The following is a 24,790-nucleotide window of genomic DNA, read 5'->3' as shown; positions in this document are numbered from 1 at the left end:
AATATGTTAAGTCATTATTCTAAAACTCTACTGCACACAGGCATATAGGCTACCACAAAATGATTTAGCTTTTAAAATAAAACAAGTGAATTCAAAATAAATAGAAATATATATGTATATTAGTAATAGATAATCAGACTGTACCTAATACAGGCATTTTTATATGTGTCCAGTACAAGGACATTTTCCAGAACCCCATTATGTCACCATCCAAAAGGTCTAAATCTTTGTAATCATGAAACTTCAGGTGATGCCATCAACTAAAGCCTATACCGGCCCCTAAGCAGCCTTTACATTTGGTGATTAACCAATTGCACACATTTAGATTTCTTTCAAGTAGCAGGCACCTTGGTGAGAAGGTATATTTCTTCATTAGCTTTATGGCCTTCCAGTATATGAGACCCCACCCACTCCCTCCCTCTTCACCTTCACCAAGAAGCACTTCAAGGTCCAAATTAACCATTTAGGGTTGGCTGTTCATTAACAAAAAGGAAGGGAATGAATCTGGTATAATTTAAAAAGTATGGGCACATCATACCCACAGATCCTGCCCACTTCACCATGCAGATGTCCTTTCAGGTGAAGAGAGGGGGAGGCAGGAAGGCCAGCAGACTCACATTCATATGTAGAGCCCTGATGTGGGGCTTCAGAGTAATATTCCAGGAGAAGGAGGAAAGGAGAAAGATCCATGGATACAGGGCCCATAGGGGGGAATGCTATTTGGGTACTATTTTTTAATCTATAAACGGACTGTGACACCTTTCTCAGAGAGATGTTCTAAGGAAGGTGGCACCATATGAAGGCTTATTTTATTTCTTCTTTTTTTTTTTTAGGAAACAGCCATGACTGCCATTAGTGCAGTAGGTGCGGTGGAACTGGGACCAAGGGTGTGGGGGCTACTGTACCTCAATTATACCTTTCGTTCTAGGAAAAAGTGTAGGTGCAGGGTCTACTTTCCTTGCTAGCATGGGGCCCAGGCTACCTTTGTTGCATAGGGAACAGGGCCCAAGCACAGGGGGAAATATGTGGCGCTTTTTCCCTTTTTTATTACACAAAGGGGGGGGGGGGGCAGAGCATATTGGAACCTCAAGCCTAGGAGTGAAGGCTTGTGGAGTGGACAGAGGAAGAAGCCTGCTTCGTAAGTACTGTTGGCATAATTGGTGCTGGAAGTGCAGTGCCATTGAGGCCCGGGGACATGGCAGTATTATTGTCCTTCCTTACTTGCTTTAGGGCCCAGTGCACCCTTGCTTTGCCAGTGTTGCGTTGGGTCTTGTACCAATAGTGCAAGTGAAGTGAGGGGAATGTTGAAGATATTGTAGCAGAGCAGATATCTTAGCTTGGGCCTCAGAGAGATGGCAGATAGGGAAATGGGCCAAGGTCGGGCCCATGTTTTTAACATGGAGCAGAGCAGACTGCTTGCTTCACAAGGCAATAGCTATCATTAGTGAAGCAGTTTAAGTGGCACTGGGATTCATGGGAGTGAGGGGTCTTGCAAGCATTGGAGCAGAGATAACCCTAGCTGCAATTTTGGGTTAACACATGAGAGCGATTTTTTTTCTGAAAAGGCCAGGAGGTCTGTTTCAAGATTGGAGTGATGGCAGATGAGACAACATGCTACTCAGGGCTGCAGCTATCATCAGAGCACCAGCTGCAGTGGCACTGGGGCCCAAGAGCTTGAGGTGCTCATAAGATCCCAGTTATAGGGCTAGAGTGGTTTTTGATCAATTTCTGTTTTTGTGTGACATATATGCTCTTTTATAATGCTCAGCTGTGCCACTTCTGCTCCCTTAAGTCTTGCCATAAAGTTTTGCGGAGGGGGCCTGACTTCAGAACATTTTGCTTGTTGGGCTCAGAAAAAAAAAGTTTGAAGACCTCATCTCTAGAGTAAGGGCAATTTCTGGATAAGCATGCCAGCCAGGGTCAACAAAAGGACAATGACTGTTCTGATTCTTTGAGAAGTCCAATAAAGTCAGAAATGTATAAAAAATGTAAGCAAACGTTTATTATGAACAGAGAAATACATTTTTATTTTGTCGAGTTTGACAACATGCAAACAATTGTTGCTGCTGCAAAACAGTACTTCAAAATTTAATGGGCTTACAGCATGCACCTTACTGACCATTGGTTAGCTTTGATGTCACTCTTGTTTCCTTGGTTCTTATTAGTCAGAGCCTCCTGTTTACTCCAGGTGCTTCCAATATTTGTTCCTCCCATGGAGCTTGGCCCAACTACTGCTTCTTGGCTGTGGCCAGTGTTCTTCCACAGGCCGCGGGCTCCTGCAGGTACATTTAATAACACTTTTTTGTATTCCCTCTATAAGGGAATGTGTGTATGGAGTCTGTCTCCCTCCCTCTCTACCCTTCCTTCCTGTCACTCTTTGGGCTCTTGCCTCTCCCTTGTGTTAATTGCCCCCCACTTTCACTGTTAGTTGTATTTCTGCTCCTTCCCTCCTCCGTACCTCCTTCATGTTGGTTGCCCCCTTCTCCCGCTGTTCATTGTGTTGCTGCTCCCTCCCTTTTTCTTCCACCTCCCTCATGTTGCTTTCCCACCCCACATTTTTATTGGATGTGTAGCACAACAGTCGAGCTGCTGTGCAACAAGGCTTAAAGAAAAAAAAGCGCTATGCCATGGTCAACTCTGGCTGTGTGATAGCACTTTTTCTTCCTACTTTAAGCCATGTTGAACAGCAGCCCATGCTGCTGTGCAGCATCTCTAAAAAAAACTTGGCGAAGTCAACAGATCTTCCATAGGAGAAACCTATTAGTTTTGACAATGCTTGTTGAAACTCCATCTTTATTCAGGGGCCTTCTATGTGAACATTGCTAAGCAAAAGTTTGCCAATTGAATCTGACTTAAAATCCAGAATGTCAAATAGACTTGCACACAATTCACAAATATAATTGACACCTGGGGGATCGTGGGGGGAGGAGGCGGGTGTAGGTTAACTTCCTCTAAATTTATTGTAAACTAGCAAGAGCCTCTGTGCTCATAAACAATATGTTCACATTGTGTGGATCCTTTCCAGTGCTCAAGGGGGGTTTATATGCATAATACCGGTGACTAAGCAACTATGTATTGAAAATTGGACAATTATGCACCAGCATTTGCACTGACCAACCAGTGCAAAATTACATTTGTTGTAACTGATTAGTACAATAGTGGCATCTGCACTACGTGAAAGTCATGTTCGGTACCAATTAGTCAGTGTAAATGGGTGTGCCAAACTGCTCTTTAATCAGCACAACACACTCAATCTGATCCCGGACTGGTTACAAAATATAACATGTACTTAGTAATGTCTATGTATTGTTGGTGCAATATAACAGATGCTCAGTGGAGCTCATCAAACCTGGGGCGTTAAAAGGCTGAATAAACCTGCCCGGATTCAAATCTTTGACTGTAAGATCAAGTAATCTCGTTTGAAGTAGGTTCTTGTGGCTCGGTGAAGTAATGGATTCATTAGTTCATTGAGCCAGAAGACCCAACTACAAGCAATAGAACAAATAGAGGACATTTACAGAAAAGAACAATCTACTTCCATCAGAAATTGAAATTGTTCCTTCCACAAACTGTACTTTTCAATTATGGATCTGGAACAAAATTGTAAAAAATCTGAAAGGAACCAAATCTGTTAAAATTAGGGGTGAAAAAAATTAGTATAATTTGCTTTTGTGTAACAATACAAAATTTCAGCACAGAAACACAAAATTATGCAAAATGCAAAACTGCCATTACATGCTGTATTTTAGTGTGAAACGTGTCCTCGTGTCCACTTTGGGCATTATGCTGCATTTTGCACAAAAAATAGTGCACTAAAAACAAAAGTACTGTGCACAACAGTCTCTAACGCTCTGTCAGTCGCAGTACATTTTTATGCTATTATGCCACAGCAGCTAGTTGCACACTATACATGGTAAACATTTACTGTGAATGGTACGTAATTAGGTGAAGTGTCATAATACCAGAATTTTAAGAATTTAGAGTAACAAGAGTAACAAAAAAGTTACCAATATTACATTAATTACCCCTGCGCTGTGCAAATGTTGGCTGGGCTTAGTTAAAATTTGGGAAAAACTCAAAATGCAGCTTTTCACATATGAGATATGCAAATTGTTGCTCCTCCTGCTGTTCTTTAAGATAAAGCTGTAAAATAGTACCAAGAGACTCCTCGTCAATGTATGTTTGGGTTCTACAAATACACAATTAATAATAATGATAATAATATCTGGTCATCATTTTTATGTATATATACACTCTTGGTTAATATATTTTTCCTGGCCATTATAGAACTTCATTAGCTACTGTTGTAGCATATATTTAGTAATGCTTTTAGGTTACTAGGCGTCAGCATTAGGCAACTTTTATCCTTATGTTAAAAATCGAACTTACAGAGAATTGCACTGACACGTATTTTAAAAGTGTTCACATTCATATTTGATGTCAGGCATTGTGCCTACCATGGCAGAATTTGTACCTGCCAGAACCGAGAAAGTGCTAACATGATTTAACAATGTTGAAAAATATTTTAATCATTAGAATGAATTATTTATTATTAGAAGAATTGAATATGATTTATACTTATTTATAGTTAATTTGTTTAAAGTTACATGTGGGCATAAAGATTAATGCACATCTGTGTCCTACTTAATGTGATGTTTTAACAAATATTGCCATTATTAATAAAATACTTTTGCCTATTTTGATGATATATTATTAATGCTGAATTCATAAGTTTGCATATTATGTGTGCTTTATTAATGACAATAATAATCCATTGTATTTCTTGTATTAGCACAACAAGACCTGAAGGCTTCATATTTGCATTATTATAAAATGTCAAATAATTTCTTTCTCTCTAACATACATTTTTCATTAGGTTGTTTCACATGATTAATAAATAGTCCTATTGCATTATATGTAACTTTTACACTGCAGTGTCCTTGAATGTTTCAACATTGGAACATGATGACTGAAAGAAGAGTAGTACTATTGTTTAAAAGGACTTGTTCCCATGAGAAAGGAGAAAAACGTCTTGTGCCATGGGAAGGAACATGTATTGCAACAAGTGATGTAGAAATTGTTAAACCATTGGTGGATTCTCACTGAAAGGAAGGAGGACTTCACACCAACCCTGGGAGAGTTTCCTGATGTTTCAAATTCAACTTGTGTTATAATTCCAATTGGACAGTGCCCCTTTTGCATAATGTGGACTCACTGAATTGAGCAATCAAACTATTTTGAGTATTCCTAATCAGGGAAGGACTTGCAAGTTTCAGTGTCAGTCCCCTCTTAAATCTTGTTCTGTTAACTTGTCCCCTTGGACATTTCCTGATTTCCACGTGCAGCCTGTGTTCTGCACTTTCCCCCCCTGATGGTGCTTCTAACGGACTTTGCTGATGATTTACATACTTTGCTGATGAAACTGAATTGAATGCAGAACCTAGGAGAGGTATATTCTAATGCAAATGTTATTTTCACTTGACCTGCTTTTCTGAGTAGAGTAAGCATTCTGACACCTGTATTTTATTTTTCTTAGTTAGTCCAACTTAGCCCGAGACAGATGTTTTTCTAATTATTTTTGCCTTTTCTTTTTTACTTTTCCCCGCACGTGTAGCCCACTCCCACACATGCTTCTCCTGATTTGGTTAGTAGTAGGGAGAACCTATATCCCAGTCCCTGAATTCTGAATCTTTGCAAATTGTTTTGACTGATGAATAAATTGCCTGAACTGAAACATGTCTCTGTCTCACAAGTGATTGCTCTATTAATAAGAATTGTCCTTCTTGAATGTTTAATGGTGTTGATTTTGAGTAGATTAAATTTGTTTCTTAGATTTGGTGAGTCTATGGTGTTCATTTATTTTTACAACTTGATTTTGCGCACAATTTATGTCACTTTGTGGTTATAAACAAAGCTTTGAAACTTTCATTGACTTGAGTGTTTTTCCATGGCCATATGGGTCATGGTGTTTAAATTGTTGGTTGGGTTGAATTGATTGTAAATGGTTACCACACTCTTCACTGAGCGAAAAGATACATCGACCTGAGGGAATGGAAGCATTTTTTGAACCCTGCGAACGTTGAGGGAAAATGTGTTAACACTACCTGTGACACAATAAGGCAGATAACAGCACACTGCTTGTTCTTACCTCCATCCAAAAGAAGAATACCAAGTGGCTCAATGAGATGAGCAGATAAAGTACAACTGAAAGAAGAAACAGGCTGCTCTGGAATCTTATGATAGGAAGCAAATTACTAAAGTATGACTACTTAATTTGGTTTCCAATAACCGAGGAAATGGTTACGATAGAGACTCATACATGGCATATTATACAAAGTGAGCACTTGAACTGCTAATGTAAGACAATGCTTTGCCACCATTTGCCCTGAATTGTATCTTAAATAGTTGAAGAGGTGGAGTTGCACTATTTTACGACCTTGGACCATTGTTTATCTTGAGAACTTTAAAAGCATCTTTTGCTTTTAGCTGTAAAGTTAGCAGCTTTGCTGAATATCTATCTATAGTAAACAAAAGAACATTACACAGTAAGATCCAGAAAGCTATATGATAACACAATTAATAACAATACCTCAACAAAACAAACAATGCAATATAACCATAGTTTAACACAATATAATACTGCAATAATACAGCAAATGAACACAGTAGCATAAACACACAAACCAGACACATCACCATGACAGTTAAGTGGCACAGTAAATATGCACATTCTTATTCTTGTTACAGAGCATCACCTCTGGAAATGTACTTTTATAATGCAGTAGTAAAATGTATTTGCACCTAGCACTGTCTTGACTTACAACCAAGGTCATGGCATAGAGGCAGTAAAAATGCTTTGTGATCTGGCCCACAGATTGACCACTGTAAGCAAAAGCATTGTAAGAATAACAGCTTAACAAACAGAAACATTTCATACAAATGTTTTAATAAATTGGAAACATTAATTGAAACACAAATGAGGTGATGTTTTGCAATACTTTTAATCTTTTAGACATAAGTGATTTCTATGTGCTTCTACTGTTACCTTGTATATGAATGCATACAACTACATAAGATTACAAATACACAGAGTAGATGCAGAATTTACATACCTATTAAGTACATAACTGAGAGCCTTTTGGCGGATTCCTGAGTAGACAGAGGGGCTTGTTTCCCAAGCAATTAAATTGGAAGCATCATGGAAAAGGTGGATGTTCACCAAGTCAAAGGCACTACAATAGAATGGGCAAAATCAATGAACAACTTAATAAAGTACATTACGTTTTCACATAGCAATTCCTCTCACGCAACAGCACCGAATAACTTTTATCTATCACAATAAACTATGCATGCCATAACTAGGAAACAGGCCACAGTCAGTACAAACCTCTCTATTCCTCCAAGAAGATTAATTATCTTTAGGCTTTGATGGCTAAAGACATCTTCAAATGACTGTCGCAATGGAGAGCTATTTCTGTAAGCTGTGAAGACAATTTCAGATGAATAAAAAAATGAGTCAAGATAAAGAGTCCTCCTGGTTAATTTGACCTTAATGACTACCTACATTTACAGGCTCTATAGGGACAAAAGAAATACAGTGGATGTTAAAGGATCTTTAAGGATCTACCACATCCTGTGGAAGACATTCCTCAGAGTTTGAGCACAATGGCTACAACCTCATCCTTAAAGTATTACTGGAAGAGTAAGGATGGTGGCACCAAAGTCACCCCTCCGTCTGGTGGGTAGACCTGTTTCTTTTTTCTAGGGCTAAATGATGCAACTCGTGAGTACTGGAGAGGGGAGGATTTTGTATGATATGATCTTTGGTAATGAATTTAGAACACGGATGACACTAAAAGAATCAACAACTTTTTATACATATCTTGGCAGAGCAGTTGTCTGCAAGCGGTATTGTTACCAGTTCTTTGAAATATACATACAGTAGTCTTCGGTCCCACCCAGAGGAGTATTACCCATGAACCTCATGCTCTTGTCTATTAGGTGTACAATTGCGTTTTCCAGGAAGTGCTTCCACTGTAATGCATAAGGACTATTTTCCATCTGAAAATTACAGTTAAAGATCGCACAGTTTATCAAATTCAGTTCTTTATATTCTATATGAATTTTTTTACAGAATGCAATAATTTTTGCCACTTTTTCCCAGCATTGACAAAGCCAGCAGGATAGCCTTAATATGATAAACAGTATTTGTGAAGCCAACACATGTAGAAAACATTTATGAATGCTCTGCTTACATGTTTTGGCACGTTAAAGGCATACCTATTGGCTTAGCCAATGCTTGCTGATTGAACATTCTGCATCTTATCAAATTGCTTACATCAGTGAGATAATAGGACTTTAAATGCAGGTAAAAGGGCTAACTGGTGTCTGGTGGATTTACGTTACCTTTACCTCAAAGGAGAGTCCTAAATGGTGTTCCTCATTGAGACAATACATAACATGAGTTCTGCCCACCATTTTATTTTGGTTTGTTTACCTTTCCTGTGTTTTCGATTCATATGGGTGCCTTTAACCTTCCCACTGAACTCATTTTTAGATCGTATGCAGTTAGGAAGCGTGCGTAGATTTAGGTGTTCTTCTATATGAGGGGCATATACTGGGCCCATCGGAATTACAAGCTATTGTTTTCCATACGGAGGTTTCAGAATGTGTGTAAATCGGAGAGAACTGGTTGTTAGTTCAATTCTGACTTCTCCCATTTTGAATAGCAGTGCTTCTGAGCAGTAGGCGTCTGTATACGAGAAACTGATGCAGGCAGGCAACATCTAATATTTGGGACTGATACGACTGCCAGATATGCAATTTTTCACTCACAATAGACACGGGTCATACCTGAACCGATTAAATGCTTCTAAAAGCTCTCCACAATCTAGCCTTGCCAGGGAGACTGTTAGTCACCCAGAAGCATAAATACTCATTTATATTTCCCTGCCTCCTAAACATTTATCTTTTCCAGCAAGAATAATGGTATGTTAATGTAAGTATACTACATTTTGCTAAATATGCTCAATCATTTATCATCTGCTCCTTTCTTTATATTGTTCTCACACAAGACGAGTAAAACTAATACATCACTCCAATAAGCTCCACCACTTAAAAACCATGTTTGATTGATGTAATGATTCAGGAGCTCCATAAAGATATATAATGTGTAGACAATCATAAATATCCTGGCAAAAATAAAACTCACCAGTCATTGATACACCACCGGGTTCGAATGAAGCCTTTCCTGGATAATTTACTCTGAGGACAAACACATAAAGAAGTCACTTTCAAAGTGGCAATATAAAAAAGTGGAAAGCTTACAAATAATTTAAACATTAACAATCACATTTAAATGGTTGGCGCTAAAACTGCATGATGTGTATATTTTGTCTTGAAGGATGAGAATATATGACAGAGGGCATACCTAAATGTAATGTGGAAATTATTTCATCCTTTAAATTTTCCAAGATTAAATCACTCTCCTTGGAATGCCAGACTTTCAAGTGAAAGTAATATTTAAGTTACATTATTGGTACATGTATAGCACACAGCTGGCTCTGTCAGGTTGCCTTCCATTATGTGCCAAGGTTTGAATCAAAGACCAGAGTCTGAGTAATCCTGTGATGATCTGTTGGGAGCATTGTGTTGTGATTCATCTCTAGATCAGATGGGGCTCTTATATTACAATATGTCTGTTGCCTGGTGTTGGTGCTGGGTACAAATGTTTCGTGAAAGGTCGAAACACAGATAAATAACTTAAATAAACAATTTTTCCCTATGCCTAAATTAGGGCTGCGTATATTTGGAGATGAGCTAAAGATGTGTATAGTGTCTTGCCTCAAAAGTTGAACTAACAAATTTGGTGTTTGTTCTGCATTCTGGCTAATTTGCTCTGATGATTTTACACTGACCCTGTATGTCCCGTTTAACTTCTGGATTTTTGTAGATTGCAGAGATGAATAACCTATTTCATCTTTCCCTGAGGACACTTACGTTCATGTACCTTTGCCACTGTTTATGAGGCCAGTGTCCGCGTTCAGCTCTTTAGTGGTGCTTGTCTGTATTTGTGATAATTTTATCTACCATTGTACATGATCCTACAGAAAAAAAAACATTACATTTGGATACGTTTTCACATTCCTCTGTGGCCAATTGTGGAAACTCAGAATCTACACTGAAGTATCTTTCCCTGCTTAGAAGTTGTGAGATTCTTCTACATGGAGGCTAATTTACAGAGCCTTATCTTTTAGATAACACACCAAGGTGTCCGATTAAGGTGTACAGCTGCATGCTCCATGGTTATCAGTGACCATCAGTTATCAACATTCTCCCAAATCATCTGCTGCTCGGTACACACCCATCCTCTGTACCAGTGGTTCCCAACCTGTGGTCCGGGGACCCCTGGGGCTGCTTAGAAAATGTAATAATTTTAACAGATTAGGTCCCCAGCCTTCAGTAATGACTCATTGGGGGGTTCCAGATTCCAATAATGATTCAGTGGGGGTTTCCGGGTCCCAGTACAGATAAAGTGGGGTCCACAGAAGTGAAAAGGTTGAGAACCGCTGCTCTGTACAACACTTATCTTACTTAGTCAGTTCATTGCTGGATAAGATTCTTTGTGTGCAATTGGAATGACCGTTTTAATACTCTTTCCAGAGGTTAATACTGGGGTCTGATGTTACTGTTTATGTGTTGAAAGAAACAGTACCATCACTTAATGTGCATTAGCATCTACCTTGATAAGGGAAGATGACCAAAAGGAGGAGCTTTCTTATCAATTGTGACACCGAAACCCCTGCCAGCAAGGTATCTTCTCGGACTCCCACTCTCTTCAATTTCTTTTGAATGACTTCCTAGACAGGACATCTGCAGTCACCTCCTCCTCCCTCCCTGACCCCACCCAGATAGCCCCAGAGTGAGGCGCACTGTCGTTTACTTTTCAGGCTACGGATACTCATCGCCTGAACTCAGAAGGCTCTGCAGGCACTATTGGAGTTTTTTCTTCAATGTTCTACTGAGAATTGTTAATCAGGTCCACCGAAACCAAATCAGTGGCGATGGCTTCTAGAAAGCAGGCTTTTCAGTTATGGGGAGAAAATCTGGAACTTGTCCCTCTCTACCTTTGATTGTTTTGGCATGATCTTTCCTTTATTGGATCATGGCAGCTGCAGCTCACGAAAAGCGAATTAATCCCAAGTTGAAGATCAGGTGCTGCTGTAAAACCTGACCGCTATTTTGCTGGTCTTTCGAATTTCAAATACTTTGGAGGTTTTCCAGGCTAAACCTGTCGCTGCTGCTGCTTTGGGGTGACGTGGAATGATTGTAGAGACAACACTGAAAATAGGGTTTGGGGAGCACTATTTCAAGCAGGTAAAGCACTCTGTTAGGTTCTGTAAACCTGGAGCGTATTAACGGGCTAAGCTTTTGGTTCTTTGCATAATGTTGGAAGTAGTAGAGTGGCCATTTATTAGAGTATGCCAAAAGGTCCCCTTGTTTCTAAATGGATGGGCGATGTATTGGAACCGGCAGTTGATGAAGAGCTTCACATGTTAAAGAACCACATGACTCTGGCAATGCTATGGTGAATGGAGGTAACAGTGAATGTGATGCAGATTCCTCGGGATACCCCACTGTCATAGGCTCTCATATAGGTGTTCTGATTAGAAATAAGTATAATCTGAAATTTAATGAATGGATACATATTTAAAAATATTTGTATTGCATTTATGTGACACTAACATTCTATACTACTAAAATGAAGTGAGGCTTGTGTGGGCTGTCGGACAGACAACCGTATCAACACAGGAGCACCAGGTGACACATCAAGCAGCAACATGGCATAACTGGGGTAGGCCAGCATAGTGGCCTCATAAAACAGACCAAGACAAAGGCGGTGAGACACAAGGCCAACCCTATTGCAGCACTCCATTATCCTATACCACTGCCATCCAGTGCTTAATTTATAAATAAAAAGGTGCCGGTGCTCAAACACGCAGCTGCTGCATTTAAATGTGCGAACACGGTATACTGAGGCGGTGTAATCCTGAAGCCATCTCGGGCCTCTTTAATCTATTTACAGCTACTCCCTGCCCCTTCAGCTCACTCTAGCAGCTTTCTGCTTTCTCACGTTGTGGCACTTTTTAGTTTTTCTCTTCCTCCGTCTTTCCCATATGTGTCACAGCAAATGCTTGAGGCAGAAGAATAAGCCCTAGACCTCAAAAATAACTGCCGGTGCTCAGCACTGGAAACAACAAGCACAAATTAAGCACTGCTGCCATCCCATCCTTGCTCAGCACTCAGGCCAGTATCAGTCATATAATCAAGGCCTCAATAATTTAGGCAGTTACCAGTTGAGTCGTGGGTGACATTAGTGTCCCAGCATTCGGGGTGGGAACCCCCAGAAGATGCTTCCTCAGTCACGCTTTGTCCACTGGCATCTATTCTGACCACCATAACAGCATCCCAAGCAGGCAGTATCGAAACCTGGCGCACCCCCCCTCGCTTCTCCCTTCTGAATCGCTTCTCTCTTCCAACCCACCCATTTCACCAGTTCTAGTCCCCATCGATATAGATTAGGGCCACAGACTGATTTCCAGCTCATTGACAACTGTGTACTGGCAAGTATAAGCGTAAGATTCACAAATCTGTCTGTCATATTTTGGGCCACGCTGCAGCTTTGCAGACCCAGTAAACATACCTGTGGAGTACACACAAAGGTCCTATCTGTAGCTTGGCAGATAACATGTAATACAGTAGCCAAATACACTTACAAAGTCGGGCAGGACCACACCATATGGAAAAATCCCCCATTATCCACACGGAAGCGAGGGCACGCCAATGTCGCACTATGGAACATGGCATACAGCCGCTTAGGGAGTATGTAGGTCATATGCAGATATTAACACTGAGTAAGTGTAAAGCAAGCCTTTCTGGACACCTTGGGGTAAACTCCATTGTTCTTCACCAAGCTGTATCAACCAGCTGCCAGCCCGAATCCTCTTTCCAACTCCTCCGCAGCTGTACTAAGTCTAGCTGAGTGCCCTTCAATAATCCTCTATAAAGCAACATGACTGACTTCATTAATCCTGTTATGAGGAATAAGTAATGCAGACACTCGTGTTCCGGAGAATCCACTGTGCCCCTTCCCCACCATTCATGGACCCTCCCAAGAAAGCCCAGTGTGACAGGAAGTGTCCCACCGTAATGTTGTATGCCTCTCTCAACTCCAGAAAGGAACAAGCCTATTCCCCCACCATGAACAAATCGCACAGTATGATGAGTCCCACCTTTAACCACTGGGTGAGGCCTGTCCAACTCCCCGGGTGCTGCCAAGGCCATGCGGCCTTCAGAGGTGGCTCAATTGTGTATGGCACATTAATGCATGTTCTTCGTAACGTGTGTGCCCAAACATAATGTGCTGCTCTGATCAGCACATTCTCGTCATATACCAAGGAAGCAGGGACAGGTTTCAACAAGATGCTAGTCAGAAGATCTTTGGGCGGTAACCCACATTCCCAGTGAACCATCTTATCCCAGAGCACTGTTCGCCACTGAACCACCCACTTCAGCTGTGCCACCAGGTACGCTTTAAGTCTGGGACTGCCAGTCAGCCCTCTTCCACAGGCAAATGCAATTTCCGAAGTGCCACCCCATGCCATGAGGACACCCCACTAAAAAGTTAGGAGGATTCCATCCAACCCCTGAAAGAACATCTGTGGGAGTGCCACCAGTACCGCTGCAAACAAGTAGAGTAGTTGTGGCAAAACCACCATCTTATAGACAGCTCTCTGCCCACCCACTGATAGTGGCAGACTACTCCAAAATGTCACAGAGAGCCTCACCGCAGCAATAGCCCAGCCAAAGTTAGCCTTATATAACAAGTCCAAACAGCGATAAACAATGACACCCAAATAGCCAATGGAGACAGGTTCCCACCGTAAAGCCGGGAGGGTTATAGCCCCACCATCCCCCAGTCATGTCATAGGGAGTATATGCAGGAAGTTTTCCAGTTTACCTCCTTTCTCAGATAAATGCCTGACATCGGCTAAAGCTGCTACCACCCCCTCCAGATCCGTGTTATAGCCTTTTACATACAGCAACATACCATCTCCACACATGGAGGTATACAAACAACCACTCATGATCTGTAAACCTTGGAAATGACCACCTTGTCAGATCGTCCATGCAAAGCGCTCCAAGGCTAAAGTGAATAACAGAGGGGCAGCCAGGCCCGGTGCCCCGTTCTACCAATCACATCTCAGAGATCACCAATCCAGATTGAACTCTGAGTCATCGATTTAATACACAATAGCTTTGTCTACTTGATAATGGACAACTCAAAACCCATACTAAACAAGCTGGCGTACAAAAACTTCCAGCGGATTGAATCAAACGCCTTCGGAATATCCATTGACATACCAAGGAGTCCGGAGGGAGTCACTCCCAGTGATCAATAATATGAAGCAATATTGAGTAGGTGTTAAACATCAAGAGGGGGTGATGGGAATCAGGGAAAACTGGATCTTTATCCTTCTTGGATGTGACACAATTGTAGCCTCACGTTGAGACAGTGGGAGAACTCTCTGTCTCTGGGAGTGGTTAAACATGTGGACCAGCTTAAGGATGAGATCTGTGGCAAATATAACAAAATTCTATGGGCAACCCATCCAACTTGACTACCTGTAGTCATCTCTTTAATCACAGCCCACACCTCCTGCACAGTAATTAAAAAAATCATCCTCACAGTCCCCAACCCTTGTGGAGAACAGATCAAAGTACATCTCACCCCGCCGCATCACAGACCTGTAGAATAATATGTCCCCTTTTTTCCTGTAGGAGCCAAGCCAACATACTCCCTATTTACCTCTCTCCGCATGGGCCTTGGTAATATATGCTCTATAATCGTAGTGCAGCAGGTGCTCCATCATGGAAAGTAATTTCTCCTATCCACCGAGAGTCCGTTCCCTGCCCTCTAGCGTTGTCTTCAGGTCACGAGGAAGTCCACTGAGAACAGCTTCCTGATGTCAGATGTCAGAGTGTAATTGGGCCTGCACCTCCTATCTTGTTAGAAATGCAGTATCCCCACACCACTGCCTTAATAGCCTCCCACTCAATCCCCACCGAGATGGTCGATCCCGCGTTGTCAAGCCAATATAAACAATCTGGTCCCCCAGAGAGGCTCGAAAGGCCTGGTCATCAAGCAAAGCTAGGTCTAAATGCCAGGTGCGAACGCCAGACCTATGTAGTGACCACCGAAAGGAGCACAGCAGGGAGGACGATCAAGTTCTTGCCAAGTACTCTGCACCCTTTCACACATTCCCTTGCAGTACAATACTCCATCTAGTTGCACCTCCAAGTCATGTAGGCCAGACAGAAAGGAGTACACATGGGCCTCTGGGTTTCGTACCCCCTAGCTATCATAAAGATCCCACCGTGCAGCCCAAGTGCTAAAAGCCTCCATCAGTTAATGCTCTAGGGCAGCGTGTAGTGGGGGATGCAACTTATCCAAGAAGAGTTTTGCCACATAGTTGAAATTTCCACCCACTATCCTCAATTAAGGCAGCATCAGCGGGGAGGAGGGAAGTAAGAATAGATAAGGAAGAAGCATGGTCTACTTTCGGGGCATATCCGTTAATCAAAGCATCAACTTTACAATTCAGCAGGCCCAACACATAGCAGCCTTCAGGGTCAATAATTGTACTATGCAGCTGAAAGGGCATCCTGGGTCTAATCCAGATAAGGCCCCTCCTCACAAAAGCAGAGTAAGCGGTGTTATACAAGTGCCCTCTTCAACGTTTATGAAGGAGCCGGCCCACAGGTGCTGTTAGGTGGGTCTCCTTCAAAAATGCAACCTGCACCCCTATAGGTTTCAAATATGCCATGACATTACGACGTTTGGAAGGAGTGGACAGGCTCCACACATTCCAAATGATCAGGTTAACCTGGTCCGCCATCTAGCCAATTACATTTACAAATCCACAGGCCTCCACATTCTGCATCCACCAAAACATTAGAGCCCCACTCACCAGTCACACAGTGAGGTCTCAAGGGCCACACTCACCACATCAAAGGGAAGAAAAACATAGAACGAGCAACTATACCAACAAAGTAAACCTCCCAGCTAACATCCTGTTCAAACAATAAATGGTAGTCAGCTTGCTAACAAACTAATTAAAGGCCCACCTAAGGGGCCCACTGAGTCTGTGTGATGGAAATATTCAGGAGGGGAAAGGAACCCAGCCCGCACAAACAAGAAAAAAGAGCAGACAGTATGGCAGGACACTTAGCACAAGCCTTCCTCCACCCAACGCCCTGCAGCCAATAAAGATAAAAAATCATGATGAATTAACATGATTATAGGTGCAGCCACCACACCACAACAGCACCGTTGAGGTATTCGCCTAACATCCTTCTGTCATCGGATAGTCAGTAGTCATGTGAGGCCGTTGGCTGTGCCGGGGTAATCCCCCGAAGTGTGCTCTCCAGGCCTGTCACTGTTGTGTCCCTCCCAAGCTGGCAGTAGAACTCTGATAGGTAGGGGACACATGCTGTGGGAAACTCTCGCCAGCTCCCAGTGACGCAGGTGACTTGAATGCCCTTATCTGCACCAGGGCCGCCTGTGACTCAGTAGGAAAGTGTGACCCTCTGGAGGCAGATCTCTGTCGTCTGAGGCCTGGAGGTCGATGTTGCTCCACCAGTTCTGACCTCACCATCTCCTTATCATGCACTTCTAATGCAGTACTGTGCTGCAGCCTCGTCTGTAAAGAAATTAACCTTATCCTCCACCTGGATGCTCAATCTGGCCAGGAACAGCAAAGAATTCAGGAGCCCCAGTTCACTAAGCATATTCTTGATCACAATAAACTAAGCCCTCGGGGTCTGCACCTGGAGGGTGAAGTCAGAATAGAGGGAAACCTTTGCATTCACCACCTCAAACGAGTCACGACGGCGGGCCTGTTGCAGCAAGTAAACCCTGTCATTGAAATGTAGGAGGCAGGCTACTACCGGGCAAGTTGGGCCCCCTGGCGAGGCAAGAGTGCAGGCACTCTGTGAGCCTGCTTCAGAGCATACATTTTGGACAGTCCCTCCAGGGCCACCACCTCCTGAAGCCATTCCTCTCGAAAGCCCAGCATTGAGACACCCTCAATCCTCTCTGGTAGCCCCACAACTCCGATGTTGTAACAGCAGGCCCTTCCCTACTGATCATCAAGCATGACAGCAAGCCACTGCGTATGAGACTCCAGCTCCGTGACGTAGCGTTCTGTGTTTTGGACCTCATGTGTCAGTATTTGCAATAACATATTTCCAAGTCAGAAATCATCTCTGACAGTTTTCTAGAGGCCTCTCAAATGAGGCCATGCTCCACCGCATTCAATGATATCCTCCAGGCAATCCCCAGAGGCATCACTCGCAGCCAAGAGCTTATGAAAGTTCCTGTAATGTGGGAGGTATCCCTGCCGCTTGTGCCCCAGATGATCCCCTCTTGGGGTCGCCTGCCGGGGTATCCACCCTAGGTTCTCAGAGTGCGATGCATGCCAGATTCTAGTATTCGGGGACAAAATCAAGAGAAAAGCAACAGTCAATACCAGTAGCATTCGGGCCAAAACTGCTGGTCAGACAGTCACAAACACCATGTAAAAGAACTAGAGAAGCACGGACATCAATGTTTGCGCCTTCAGCGGCAAGGGAAGGCTCCAAGCACCCATTCCCCCAAACCCCATACATGGATTCATTAACACACCAAGGCCCAAGTCATCCAATGGGGGGGGCATGCCAGCTCGATCACCAGGAACTCATTAGTTAAGTGTAGAATATGAGCCATATTACACAATGTTAACTAGACTGCAGAATGTCCTTGAGTTTCTAGGTCCCACCCTACAGCCAAAGCCAATATCGCAGGGGGGTTCCCCACACAATAGAGACTGGGCCCCCACTCCACTCAGCACTATCAATGTATCCCCAGGGTCCCAAGGACTCCACGGCACAGTCTATCCAGTCCAGCAGAAAGTAGAGGGTAGGGGGACCAACAGGGACTCTCCTGTCCCAAAAAGGAACCTCTGGGTGACTGTGTCTTTTCCACTTTCCTGGCACCTCAATGGGTGTCCACACGGGGATGACTGATGGTGTGGGATCCCTAAATTGTCCTTCCTAGCCAATTGAGTCACCTGCAGTCCACGGCGAGTTGGAGATGGCCCCACCGACCTGGCAGGGGCTGTGCACATTAAAAATGGGGGTTTGGTATCTTCCAAATGCTTGTTGTCAAGGGAAGAGGAACCCTCAAGCAGAGAGTGCTCCAGGTTACACTGCGACCAATCTCGTTGCTAGGTCCTGTTCCTGGCCAGGCACAGTACTTACAATCTTAGTGGCATCCGCTCTCAACATGAGGCCACCATCTTACCTGTCTCGGGCACCTCTCTTGCAAGGGCTTCACTCCTCAATGGTGCAATGGTGTGCCCGATGCGGCATTCCGTGGTCCCCACCAGGGTCTTGGCAGTCTGTAGGTACACCGGGGGGCACAAGAGTTAGAGTGTGGGGGGCTGCAGGAGGCCGGGGGCTCACGGCTCGGGAGGAGCTCACACCGCCTGCGTCCTCATGACATGGTTGCTAGCTCTGCTCTCCCTGCATGTTGGTAACTTAACTGTTACACATATGTTTGTTTGGTGGTCTATTAACTCTGATGCTTGCCTTGTTTTACATGCATATCATTCTAGTTTTGTTACCTTAACAAGACACTTATCCCTTGGTATAGAGGTAACTTTTTCTTTGGCTCTCCTTTAAGTCCTTCTCTGGGTAACCTCTAAACCTCTTTTCCATTATTGCACATTCTTCAGAAAAACCCTTCTGAGTACTACAATTTTGTTTTGCTCCAAGGAGAGCCTCATAGGGGATGCTCCATGTCAATTTGTTGGGATGGTGACTTCTGGCATGGAGAATGTAGAACCCTGCAGCAGATTTAATAGAATTCTATCTAGGCACTGGCATTTGATTCAGACAGATTTCACACATTGAGTCCCCATCCCATTTTAACACAATGTTAACAAAGTATTGAAGGCTAAGTTGATTTTGAGCTATTCTAAGGGACTATTAGAGGTTGGCTAGTTAAGCCCGCCAATGAGATTTTTTAGATGGACAAAATGTAAAGCATGTACAACCAGTACTAACTATGACTCTTATTTCTTACCTAATGGGAAACAAAAGAGAATTTCTAAACATCTCATGTATAACTAAAAATATTGTGTCCATATTTTAAAGTGTCCTTGTGACAAGCAATATGTAGGCAGCAGTATTTTCCCTGTTTGAAAATGAATACTTGAGCATCTAAAAGACATTAGGAAGTGTGATGTAATATATCCCATAGCGAGTCATTTTAAATTTGATCATTAACAAAATCCTGATCTGTTAAAATTATTTCCAATTGACAGGGTGAAACAGAAAGTGAGATGAGGTGATCAAATGAATTCCCTGCGAGGACTGGAAAGCAAATATATACTTGATCTCAGTAAGAAACAGCCTCCTAGGTATAATGTTGATGAGTAATTGCAGTCTTTCTGTAAAATTAAAACCTCTTCATTTATGTTAGGCTGAAGATCAAATGTTGCTGAGAAAGCTCTTACTCATCCCTCATCCCCCTGTCTCTTTGAATGCAACGGATATCTAGAAACCTGGGTTCCATATATATCTATACAGTACACTGGGTACAAAATGTAGATTCTCAACATAGATTTATACCACCCACTATGGTATATACTGGAAGCATGAAAACTGATATAAGTTAAATATGTACATCTACACACACATATATGACTAATATGTATGGTCTGATTATGAACCTGGTGGTCTAATTATCACCAGGATCGCAGATTGCGATCGGACTGCGGCCAATGTGGCAGTCTGAGCGCTATATTAAAACCATGGCGGTTATGCCGCGGTCAGACCGTCAGCACCGCTAGGATTAGTCGTCCCAGAGGATGGCGGGCATGGTGGTGCTAATCCGCCAGGGGGGCAGTGCTGCCCTGGGGATTATGACTTTGTTCTCTGCCAGGGATTTCATGGCAGTATGAACAGGATGGCAGAGAACTGGTGCAGGGGGCCACAAGGGGGCCCCTGCACTGCCCATGCACTTGGCAGATAGTGAACGTTGCGAGGATTCTGGTGCACTCTGCGCTCTACAGCATTGCCGCCGGCTTGATCACGAGCCAGAGACAATGCTGTAGGCCGTTTCCCGCTAGGCCAGCAGGCAGAAACTGAGGTTTTCACCCGCTGACCTAGCAGGAAATTCGTAATTGGGAAAACCATCTGCCGAACTCATAATGAGTCCCATAATGTTGGGAGTGAAGTGGAAGCTCAATGATTTACAAAATACAATCACTGCTATCTTCAGAGTGATATGGCTATACACACATTCATGTGTTAAACATCAAACAAATATTTGATATAATTTTCTCCTGTGCACTAAGGGCTGCCAATGGGCATTCAGGGTTTGATAGAAGCCTGAAACCTACATTGAACAGAGGCTATTGAGTAACATTTACTATATTTTTCTCTATCTCAAGCTATGTCTCTCTCTGGTGGAAATGGAAGTGATGCCGAGAATAGACAGTGACCATAATGCCCTTAGCGCTCAATTTTCTGAGGCGCTATGTACATGTTCCTATAAGGACTTTAGTGCCCCGGCAGCCACCCTTTTCAGTACAAATAATCATAAGAATATTAAGTGGGGGGGCATAATAAGAAATTAATCCAAGATATGGAAGATCTACCAGAAGATTGTAGAAAGCTGAGAGCCATACACACATAGAGGCCTAATCAATTTTGTAGATGTCCATCTGGAGCTAACTATTAGTTTAAAGACCTTCTTTACCAGTGAAGTAAGGTTGCATCATACTCCTTGTAAACAAAGCTGTTGATTCTCCAAAGAGTGCAGGATGGCAAAGACAGTTTTAGTCGATTCAATCAAGGTGAGGGACTAGAGGGTCACAGTCGAGGCACAGAAGCAGTATAAGGCAACTGTAGTGTGCTGTAAGAAAGAGGGATAGGAAGCCCAGTGAGATGATATGGCAGAGACTCTACAGAATGGAACACAAAGGGGTTTTGGAAAATATTGGCCAATGGGAGCAGAGAGGTAATGGTACAGCCAGAGGCATTTTTTCAGCCAGAGGATTGGGAGGTACATTTTAAAACACAGTACTCCGGATCAAGCGATCTGCCTTTGGACAATATACTAGAAGTATTTTGAACTAAAAAGTAACCACTTATACATGGCCTTTATGGATATGAAGGACAACTTTGACCTATGCCAAGGGCAAATCTTTGGAAGGTGCTGGGTAGTTATGGGGTTCCTGAAGAACTTCTGAGACTACTGATCGTCTTGCATACAGAAACAGATGCACAAGTGAGATGGAGCAGTGCGGGGGAACTTACCAACAGGATCCCAATCAATTGTGGGGTAAGGCAAAGCTGTATCCTTGCCTCAATATTATCCACCCTTTACATTAATGGTATAGTGGAATAGGTGAGTAAGTGTAAGCACGATGTCATGAATTTTGTTGGCATTAGCACCCCAGTGCTGACGTTAGCAGACAATCTAATCTCCTGCACACCTATGGGTCTCCAGGCTCAGATAGATTATTTTGCCTCCTTCTGCTTAAATAGGCATCTTGAAATGAATGCAGGGAAGTTCAAATTCACAGTGATTAAGTACCACAGCGCCTTCAGGGGTAAGATGTCAGTAGACGGAATTCGAATAGACTAAAACATTTCGACTTCCTTGGCGTAAGGCTTTCTGCTAATTCAGGGCCTGATTTGGAGTTTGGCGAGGTGGGTTACTCCATCAAAAACATGACCGATATTCTGTCTGCAGTATTATGATCCCAAAATTGCCTATGGAGATTGTAAAATGGCAGACAGGATATTAGTTACATTTGTGACGGAGTAACCCATCCGCCAAACTCCAAATCAGTCTGGACCCCCAGGATTGAGAACAGTAGAATTTGTTTACAACATAGAGCAGGTGTAATAAAAAGAAAATATAAAGCCACATCACGTAGAGCAGTCTCACCCGTATTGCAAGCGTACAGGGCATCAGTGTTGTAAGGGGCTAATTATGGCTTTGAACTGTGGGTGGTGTAGATGTTATTTCATTGGTTCAAGTTGAAAACAAATTAATTAGGTCTCTGTTTTATTTATCGACCAGCATCTCTGTGCTACCTATTAGGTGTGATCTAGCACTTGAGAGGGTAGAGCAGGTGGTTTCATTCAGCACACTTAGATACTGAGTGCATATTTGGACCAGACCACATTTGTCCACCTATCTCATATCCCTGAAAGAAATCACTGATCTGGAGAAATTGCAAACTATTCCTTGGCTTTGTTCCATAAAACTACTATGTAAGTGAGAAGGGGCTTGGACCGAATGATGGAAAATAGAGAAATCTATACTAGAAAGGGCAAAAAGCATCTATTGGGACAATGTGCAATGTGCTACAAAATCTATGGAACGATCAAGAACAGCGAGTATGTTCAGAAATTTCCTGTTGCACAAATGCAACCGCAACTTTCGGCAGTATCTTGACAGAATAAACCCCAGTCACACAAAGGATTTATATATTAGGTTTAGAAATGGCAATCTACCACTCGGGAGTTTCACCGCGAGGTGGTCTAGGATTGCTGAGTACTGCCCATTCTGTCCCTTCACGAAGGTGACACAGGAGCATTTCTGATTTTTGGCCCAAGGTATACACTGCCCAGGAAGAGGTGGGTCATCAGGGAGGAGCAAATGTTATTGAGACGCAACACAACTGAATTAATTACTTTTGCTACCTCCAAATTTTTATTATGGGCTTGGCGAGATACCTAAAAGAAAGTAACACATGATAAGTAGAGTAATTTAGTTTAGCCCCCATATCTCCTCTTATCATGCTGTGTGGCCTGGTCTAGAAATAGCATGATCATTCTTTTTTTGTGGGGTATGTATATTTTACGTGAAACAGCATAGAGATTTAGCTGATATAGCAGTCCCCATAAGGAGGCTCATGTGATTGTATGAAAGAGGGTTGTGGCCTTATGCTAGTTTTCCTTTTTTAAATCATGTTGTGCAAAAGCAATTGATATGGTTCTACTTATGTGCAGTTGGGATCTGGGGATTCCGTAATCCACTTTTATGCCACCCTTAAGGCAATTGTTTTTCATTATTTAAATTGATGATTTTACCCCTTCAAAACAACAGCAGTAAAATGGACTAACCCCACCAATATATACTAAGGGCCTCATTACGTGTGGTGTTTAGACTGCCGCACTCCTGGCAGTCCAACCGCCACATTATGACCCTGGCGGTCGGACCACTGCTATCGGCAGGAACATGGTTCCCAACAAGATGGTGGTGGCTGGAGTCGTGGTTAGTCATGCCGGCACTGCGTTTAGCGCCCCTATGCTGATCAGGAATCCACTTTCCATCAGCCTTTTCATGGCGGGGAACCTGCCTGGTGGAAAGGAAGAGCTGGGGGGCACAGAGGTGGTCCTGCACTGCCCATTACCATGTCAAGGGTAGTGCAGGAGCCTCAGATTTGTGAGGTTTCCGATGGTCATTACTGTGGAAACCTCATAATAGGGCTGGAGGGGAGCCCGCCAGCCTCACTGTGAACTCCTCCCCACCAGTCTGGCGGTTCTGGTTTCGAACTGCCAGACTCGTAATGAGGCTTTAAGACTCTGTCTGTGGATGTAATGTTCTTTCATAGAAATTGTTGATGCACTATATTTTGTTCTGCCTGCTTTATGGCAGATGGAGAACACAATGATTGAGGACCAAGTACACAGTTAGGATCATTATTAAAGTGCTATCTTTTTTATGAGATAGACTAAGCACCACTAGTGTGTGTGCTGTGGCAAAATTCTTATATAAACCTTGGAACGTTTATTGCTCACAACAGTGGTAAAACGTTTTATGACAATTGATGGCTTATGGGTTTTATACATCATTGATGTATTTCAAACATTAGATATCTACACTTCTATGGATTTCTACCAAAAATTTTATAGCTTGTTTAGGGATATGGGAACAGCACTTGGAAACCATGTTTGCTGGTATGACCTGTTTCTAGTTGCAACTGATTTTACTTGTGTATATACTGATCAGGGTCTCCACCCTTTCCTGTAGTGAGAGCTACTGCACAGCTTTAAAAACAGAGCCACTAACTAATAAGGAAAGAAAGATGTAATTAGTGTAAAAAGAGAGGACGAAAGAGGGAAAAAAGGAGGGAAAGCAAGGAAAGCAAGAAAGAGGGATAAAAGAATAATAATAAGGGAGAGAAAGGTGTGCAGGCAAGGAAGAAAGAGAGAGAAAGAATGAGAAGCAAGAAATGAGAGAAATAAATAAAGAAATATTTTTTCTGAAGATGGGCTGCATCATCCTGCACTGTCAGCTTTCGAGCCCTCGCAGAAACTACACAGTTTTTAAACAGCTGCCTTATCAGGTACGCAGATCTATATTCTTAAGGCAACAGACAATTACCATTTGTGAGCTATTCGTAGCTAATGATCTACTTGCTGGAGACCCCTGGTGTCCTTGTTAGATATAAATTGTTAGAATAAGTTCCAGTGTCATCCAGAGGTCATACCTGGGACCAAAAGACAGGTAGTCTAAACTAGCATTTCACTTGGAAAGCTTGCCACAATCCCCAGATGAAGTGCTCCCAGCTTATTGCGTGTCAGCAGGCCTTTCAGTAAGTGGTTGCCAGTGGGGACACAGGGCCAAATGTACTAAAATGAAATTTTGCATTTCTTAAATAGC

At 42.7% G+C, this 24,790-nt stretch overlaps 1 protein-coding gene across 2 annotated transcripts in view; it reads right to left on the bottom strand.

The window, feature by feature from the left end:
* Positions 1-24,790, bottom strand: part of INPP5A (inositol polyphosphate-5-phosphatase A) — a 1,526,322-nt gene that overhangs the window by 564,206 nt on the left and 937,326 nt on the right. For both annotated transcript variants that reach the window (XM_069239762.1, XM_069239763.1), the window contains exons 7-8: positions 9,212-9,264; positions 7,113-7,232 (exon numbers count right to left, since the gene is read on the bottom strand). In XM_069239762.1, the coding sequence (XP_069095863.1) occupies positions 7,113-7,232; positions 9,212-9,264 (173 nt within the window). The remainder of the gene's footprint in view (positions 1-7,112; positions 7,233-9,211; positions 9,265-24,790) is intronic.

The sequence above is a fragment of the Pleurodeles waltl genome, chromosome 6 (assembly GCF_031143425.1).
Source record: "Pleurodeles waltl isolate 20211129_DDA chromosome 6, aPleWal1.hap1.20221129, whole genome shotgun sequence".
NCBI lineage: Eukaryota > Metazoa > Chordata > Amphibia > Caudata > Salamandridae > Pleurodeles > Pleurodeles waltl.
The sequence above is the reverse complement of the archived record's forward strand: the minus strand, read 5'-3'. Positions and strand labels throughout refer to the sequence as shown.